The sequence below is a fragment of the Nematolebias whitei genome, chromosome 19, assembly GCF_014905685.2.
Source record: "Nematolebias whitei isolate Nwh7 chromosome 19, NemWhi1, whole genome shotgun sequence".
NCBI classification, from domain to species: Eukaryota; Metazoa; Chordata; class Actinopteri; order Cyprinodontiformes; family Rivulidae; genus Nematolebias; species Nematolebias whitei.
Window position 1 is genome coordinate 7,179,637 of NC_056516.1, and position 7,796 is coordinate 7,187,432.

The following is a 7,796-nucleotide window of genomic DNA, read 5'->3' on the forward strand; positions in this document are numbered from 1 at the left end:
GTTCCATAATAATACTGCACACTGACTGAACACTGCTTCAAATACCTGAGCTGCTGCAAACTGACCACTCTGAGCCGTCGGTGCGTTTTCAACCGTCTTTCTGCTTCCCACTGTGGATGAAAAGGTCTTCACTGGGTCGCTACAAGAGACAAGTCATGGTTTCCAGTTCCCCTCCACCGTGAGGCCTGTCATGGGTCACCAGCTGTGAGGGCCCTTCAGGTCGTCTGCAGCCAAACGCAGTAGACACTGAAGGTGACCAGGCAGAACGTGTGCACCCACAGGCCCACAGTTAAAGAGCTGGTGCCACACGAGGTGAGTAAGAAACGCTAAAATAAAAAGGAAAATGTGGCCACGTGTGTTGGAGATTCATTTTTACATCGTTTTGGGAACTGAGAACAAAAATGCTGCTAAACGTCCAGGAAAACTAAGAAAAACTCAACTTCTTTCTTTAATTAGAGCCGAGTTTATCATTAGGCCATCACCACCTCCTGGGTTGGTCTAGAAAAGGATAGACCACCAGTATAAGATGGACCAAGTGCTTTGGGGCGTGAACCACTGGGACCTTGCATCAGATGGGTTCCATCGGTTCTGTGCAGGCGGGCGCGGAAACCACGCAAAGCCTCAACTCCTGATCCAACGTTTCTTCAAAATAAAATCCTCTACGAGAAAATTCAAGCCTAAAGCGGTTTTGCCGTCACTTTGTGAGCAAAGCAGCATGTGTAAAGAAAGTGAAGGTTGAAGCCGAACTCTCTGCGGACGTGCTGGTTTGGGTTGCATCATTTCACCGTGTCCTGCTCACTTAGTGCCCCAGGTGCCAGAAAGGTGTGGAGATTGTCTACCAACGAAAAAGAAAGTACAGCGTGACGTATTCCTGTTGTACTCTCCCCTTGATGAGGTAATGCGAGCCGCTCTCCAGCAGCATCTACTGTACACACGAGCTGGATGGACCTCACCACGCCGGGCACAAAGGGTCCAAACGAGGACAAAGGTCAACAATGTGGACGTAGGGACCGTTGTCCAACAGGGAGGACGTTTCACTGCTGGGCCAGCAGCTGACATCCAGACCTCAGTAACTTTCTATTCCATTTGTTTTCTTTCTTTTTTTTTCTTTTTTTTATTTACCAAAAACAAAAACAAACAAACAAAAATTTCCAATCGGAAATATGAAAAGTGCTCCTCTGGAGTGAGGCAACTTGTGCGCAGAGCGTGCACACAATGATTGATCCGTGTCTCTCCTGTAAAACATCCAGACTCCTTTATTCTCTGCAGCTAGGGTTTTATACACAGTCCATAGAGATATCTGATAGTTTCTGTTTGCGTTGATTATTATCGTCTCCGGGGGCTGATACCTCTCAGGTGTGCCACCAACTCGTTAGGAGACGCCGCTCAAAATAAAATTTTAATGAAATAAGCAGAAAAGATGTGAGGGAACCGAACAGCCCAAAAACCAGAAGACGAGCTGAAAGCTCAGGTTTTTAGGTGCAGGATCTGCGATCCGGACCTTGTGTTCAGTACAATCTTCAGTGAGAGCTGACGTCAGGAGGGACGAGGGGAGCCGTCCTCCACCTGGACGCCACGGACGTCTCCAGACCAAGTCTGGCGGTTCGCCAGCTCCTCTGTTCCCGCTGACGGACGTCTCCAGGTAACGGATCTGTAACTCGGATGAAATGCAAACGTCTCGATGAAGGACAGCGGGGAGAACGTTTCCCAAGCTCCGGGTTCATGCGGTTCTCTTCTGTACAGTCAGTTCCAGTTCACGAGTCCTGATGGCGGCAGAGCGAACACACCAGGGTTTGGATGTGCGTCAGTGGGCGGAGCCTCCGCTGAGATGATCCACGCTCTCACGTAGGCTCACTGCTCTTTTCAAGAGCGAGCTCAGTGCACGATTGTTCGGCACCTTTTTCTTTATCAAATCCATGTTAGCAAACTTTTACAAAGTTCATAGTTGTTAGTTTTTGTTGCATAGCAACCAGAGTGCACCCTGTTGATCTTTTTATGTTGCCATAACTAAACTTTGGACTCAAGTAGAGGAAAACGATGTCAGCAACCCTACAATGATTTCAGGTCTCTACTTGAAATTTAGAATTGATGGAGGAATAGAAACATTAAAAACACTTAAAAAAAGAGAAAAGCAAAATGAATAGCACTAATTAGAACTCAAACGGTGGCTGCAGGTATAATAACGCTGCCACCTGGGATTATAAAAGCAATCAGACTTTCCACGGTAAGAAGAACTGAGATGCACAGACGGGTCGTGTCTTGTCCAGCTTGGTGGGTTCTTATGGGTTGGTTCCAGGTAGGCACACGGACAGGCACTGCATGCGATGAATTATGGGATGGAGCATCGTCTGATTTGGGAGTGCATCAGAACGGGGTCAGTAGGTGAACCTCTGACACGCAGGAAGGATCAGCGCGGCTCATTTCTGTCCAGTGATGGACTGCGATATGGATCGAGGTGGGATCATGTCCAACAGGTACTCCCTCTGCCGGTCCGCTAAGCTGGAGGTCTTATGGGCTCCGACCGCTGCAGGATTCAGGTAGGCAATATTTAACCCTGCAGGAACAGAGCAGACACATTCAGAACACACCGGAATGGACTTTTGTCTTTTGCTGGACTCCTTCCTTTTTTTAATGTTTCATTTAAAAGCAGAAAAATCCACAGAAGGCAGCCTTTCATAACTGTTAGAAACGTGTCACTCAGTGAAACAAGTATTCAACCGCTTCATGTGCCCGTGGTAGAGCTGCCATTTCTAACCTGAACCTGGATCCGGACCAGGCCAGTCCATAATAATTAGTGGCTGAACGGCTACATAATTTTTAAACTTGACATTAACATAATAAAACTCGAGCAGAACTTGAGTAGTTGAAGATGTCATAGGATCTAAAGATGAAAAAAATAAAATAAAACTGCAAAAAAAACGTAATTTATTATTTACAAAAAAAAAGACCAACAAAACATTGGGAGAGTATATCCTGATGCATGCTCAATAATCCAGGTAGAAAAATCCAAAAAAGTTCAATCTGGTCCTCTGGACATGATTGGTCCAGATTGAACTTTTTTGGATTGGGAGAGTATATTATGCTCCTACCATTTATCATACTGCAAATAAGTCAGAGGAAAAACTAAACTATTAGTTATTATTATTATTATTAAACTGCAAAAGTGAAAGAAACGTGCGGCACTTCAAAAACTAAACTAAAAACAGTGGGGGGGTCGACCACCCCGCACCACCACCAGCTGTGGTGCGCATTAGGTTTAGTTTTACAGATTAATACGTTTATAGGTTTAGAGATGAATATTTTTTGCTTTTTGTTTGTGAATCAAGGTCAGAGGAAGCTGGTTCTGCTTCACTGCACTGACGGCCCAAAGGACCGGGCCGTGTGCCATCAAATCCTGGTCAGAACCATTCGTCCCTGAGCCAGATCACTGAATCTAGGAGATGAATGGGTTCTTCAGCAGGACCTAAAACATACAACCAAGGCAACAACGAAGGGGCTCCTTCAGGTCCTGGACTGGTCTAGCTGGTCTCCAGACTTCAGTTCTGTAGAAAGGAGCTGAAGCTTCAAGAGCCGGCCAAGAACCATTTAGAGTTTCTGTAAAGAGAAATGGGCCAAACCCCCTCCTCAGTGCAGACCTGGTGACAAACGTCCAAGAGTTCCTCCAGCAAGTAAACTATTACGCACAAATCCATTCCTAACTTTAAGTAGTCTCTCTTTTTCTACATTTTAGTTCATCATCTGTTGTTCTCCATTAAAATAAAAGTAAAGCTTCTCTTCGTACCTCTGAACGGATGCAAGACTTGGTGAAAATACAAACGGACCTGAACCCCTCTCACTCGCACCAAAACTTCAAACACGTTCACTAAAGTTCTGGACAGATGAGCTGAAGTGGATGGTGTTCGGTACCTGGGATGTTGTAGATCTGACGGCGGCTGTCGTGCTGCAGTCGGTTGCCTCCTCCGCTGCCGCAGTGCTTGGCACCGCTCATCCCCATCAGGCTGCTGGCCACAGACAGCTGGGAGGCCTGGGCGAAGTTGGACAGGACTCCCCGGGCAGAGTTGGACAGACCTCGCTGGAGAGAAGCTTGAGGCTGGGGAGTCTGGAGACAGAAGACACCGTCAACTCTGTCCTGACTGTGGTCCTGACGGACGTCTTCTACACATCAAAGACTAAAGATTCTCTGATAAATGCTCACAAATTCATATAGATCTGTGTTTAGAGCAGCAAATCAAACCAAAAGCAAATGTGTTGTATTCCAAACATTCATCATCCAACATGACTGCTTTGTCATGTTGTGAGGGGTACCTGGCGCAGGGCGTGCTGTCGGATCATGGAGTCGGTCTTGGAGACGTTTGAGCCGGTTGGGGCTGAGCTGGGAGAGAGGGCTGCCTGCTGCTGCAGCCTCTGTTCAATCTCCTGATGAGAAGACAAGTCACTGTTACAGCACACAAACAGCAGCTCCAGGAAGTAGTCAGACCCCCCCCCAGGTGTTAATTTGTTTTTTTTAAGCCTGCTGATACAAAAACATTTATTCCTCATGTAGCTTGGTGGTCAGTGCCTGGTCTTATAATTCAGAGGTTGCGGGTTCGAGTCCAGGGAGGGCATCCGGAGTAAAACGATTGCCAAATCCTTCATGCGAGTTTGCTCACTGTGGCGACCCTCGAAGAGGTTGGGAGCTGCCGAAAGAAACACTCTCTGCACCCAGTACCATAAAAAACTTCACAGATCTTACAGTTTAATACATTTATTAAAAGTAAACTCCTCTCTCAGCTAAGGCCAGCTGGTCCACTCCAGGACGTTCACAGAACCCTCAGTCCAGTCTGAGGTTCTGAACTCTGTGGAACTGGTTTTGTATTTTCCTTCAACCCTGACCAGACTCAATCCCTGCAAGTGAAAAGTAGCATGATGCTGCCACCACCATGCTTCACTGTGGGGGTGATGTTGGACACGTGATGTGGTGCCTGGTTTGCTCTGAACAGTTCAGTCCTGGTTCCATCAGACCAGAGGATCTTGGTCTTCACAGTCAGAGTCCTTCAAGTGTTGCACAGAAGTCGGATCTCACCAACGTTCATGGCCTTTTCCCACAGATTATTTATACTTGAAGAGAAAATGTGGGGAGAAATCCTGATAAGCCCCTCCCACCTCAGCACACATCGTCAAACAGAACCGACTCAGACAGCTCGGCTTTTAAAGTGGACGTTTACTTTCAGTTGATGGAGGAGAAAGATCTGATCTGTTGTTCACAAAGGAGAAGCACTGTTTAGTTAATTTGTCTCAAAGAGACGTCACGGTTTCCAACAGACTGTGAGGTAACGTGTCCAGAAGCCGCCCGGCTGAGACGCACCTTCTCTGGACCAGCATGGAGAGCAGCCGGGTCTCTGTGCGGGTCCTGTGAGAACAAAACTGTCCAGTGTCCTTTCACGAGTTCTTTTACCATCTTTACAAGCTGAATTTGACTTTCTTCACACTTCTTTGCTGCAACAGTTGTAGGTTGTTGCCAACAGCACAGGCCGGCAGCTCCTCAGCAGATGCTGCTCTCAGATCAGCCGACTGCAGCCACTTCTCCATAAACACACCGTGAAGTCAGCGAGGCTTCTCATGGAGTATAAACCAGGCTTCATCTCCACAGGATCTCTGAAGCTCAGTCAGTGGGACCATCAGGTTCTTGGTCAGGTCCTGCTCCCTCGACTGCTCACTAGGACCAGTTTTTAGAAGAGTCCTGGGTGGGTCTAACTTCTTCCATGTGTGAATCATGGAGCTCCCTGAAATGTTTCAGTGGTCCTCCTCAGAATCTCTCCGGTCTCTGCAGACAGGTCCTTGGACCTCAGGGTTTGGTTTTCCTGTCAGCGAGACCTTCTGCAGAGAGCTGGGTGTCCTTCCAGATCATGTCCAACTGAGGTGGACTCCAGTCAGGCTGCAGAAACATCTCAGCAGAGATTTTTAGAAATGGGAGGAACCTGAGCTACATTTCAAGAGTTGTTGGAAAAGGTCCGTTTATAGAAAAAGGAAGTTTTAGTTTTATTAGAATTTTGATGAATTTATAAAAATACTTTAGAAATTCTGTGTTTTCTCATTTTCCTGTAGATTAACGAGTTTAAACCAATTACAACCACCACCATCAGGCAACATGACACTTATAAACATGATCCAACATCAAGTAATCCTTGAAGGAAAGATAAATAAAAGCGAGGCCGGGGTGAGGTGTAAACATCAGGGCTGACCTGCTCCTGCTGCAGAGCCTTCACGAAGGCGTTCTTCAGCCTGTTGGTGTGCTCGGCCTTCAGAGCCTTCTTCTGGTTGGACGTCATGCACTGCTCGCAGAGGATTCGCCCACTCTTCTCTTGTTTCCAGTGGGGGGTGAAGTCAGTTTGGCACTGGGCACAGAAGAAGGGCTCCATGCGGGACAAAGTCCCCCTGAGTTTACCTGCAGAGGACACGTGAATACAACATCTGATCTCCCCAAACCTAACTGTTCCTCCAGCTGTAACGAGACTGAGAACATCTTACCCTGACTGTCCAGCACACTCTGCACCACCTCCTCCAGCCCCACCATGTAGATGAACTCGCTGTTGGCGGCAGACGGGAGGAAGTGAAGGAGCGGAGCCGGGGGTTTGGGGGGAGGGATCTCCAGGAGGGTCTTCTCCAGCTGCTTCCGCAGGGCCAGCTTGGCAGCCGCCTGGCTGCTGGCCTGGTCGGCCATGGAGCCCACAGCTCCGCCGGCCGAGCCCGACAAGGTGGACGGGCTGACGGACGAAGCTCCGCTGAGACCGCCCGCCACCCCGCCGGCCCCCACTGCCGCCGCCTGCATGTGGGCCAGGTTCATGTACATGGCACTGGAGCCTGAGCGCTGAGAGGCTGCCACCTGCTGGCTGGCCTGCAGGAGACACATGCTCAGCTGTCAGAAACATAGAAGAACTCAAGACTCAGACATGTTGATGTGACGCTGCTCCTGCCCTGTACCATCTAAAGACATGTCACATCAATTTAAAACACGTTAACAACATGCATCAACTCAAACAGTGCTCGTTTACACAATGATGATGCTCAGAAATCAGCTGACAAACATGATGGACATTTGTGAGAGAAAAACATTTAAAAATCATCATGTAAACAGGAGAGGAACAATCGGGGTGAATCAGTGCTTCAGAACTGGCTTCTCTGATAAAATAATGTCAGTAAGGTTGATAACATCCACATTTAACAACGAGATTTAACACCTGGGGCTCAGATTTCAGTCTGAACTAAAGCTAAATGTTCAGGCTGCAACATTTCCACGGCTGAACCTGAAGACCTCTGATGACATCAAGACTTGGATGGCTGCGAACTTCTTGAGTTTTAATGATCAGAAGACTGAGGTCATTGTGTTTAACCCAAGCTCTACCACTGTCGCTGATCCTGTAAACCTGCACTCCCTTCAGCCTCATCTAAAGCAGTCGGGGTCGTGTTAGACTCGGACTTTAAGTTTAATAAACAGATCAACTCTGTTCTACTAAAAAGCTTCTTTCAGCTAAGGCAGATAGCAAAGCTTAAGTCTGTTCTGTCCAGATCCGACCTTGAAAAATTAGTCCATGCATTTATTACAACCCGGCTGGACTACTGTAACTCACTTTATGTTGGGGTTAGTCAGGCTTCACTTTCACGTCTCCAGCTCGTACAAAATGCTGCAGCTCGGCTACTAACAGGAACTCACAGGTTTGAGCACATTACTCCGGTTCTGTCCTCTCTTCACTGGCTTCCTGTACGTGTCACGAGTTGATTTTAAAATTCTCCTGCTGACATTCAAGTGCATTAACGGC

At 47.6% G+C, this 7,796-nt stretch overlaps 1 protein-coding gene across 1 annotated transcript in view; it reads right to left on the reverse strand.

Moving 5' to 3' along the window:
• Positions 1-455: 455 nt before the first annotated feature.
• Positions 456-7,796, reverse strand: part of gatad2b (GATA zinc finger domain containing 2B) — a 42,359-nt gene continuing 35,018 nt past the window's right edge. The window contains exons 5-9 of the mRNA XM_037693600.1: positions 6,508-6,874; positions 6,222-6,424; positions 4,306-4,416; positions 3,907-4,099; positions 456-2,554 (exon numbers count right to left, since the gene is read on the reverse strand). Of these exons, the coding sequence (XP_037549528.1) occupies positions 2,418-2,554; positions 3,907-4,099; positions 4,306-4,416; positions 6,222-6,424; positions 6,508-6,874 (1,011 nt within the window). The 3' untranslated portion in view covers positions 456-2,417. The remainder of the gene's footprint in view (positions 2,555-3,906; positions 4,100-4,305; positions 4,417-6,221; positions 6,425-6,507; positions 6,875-7,796) is intronic.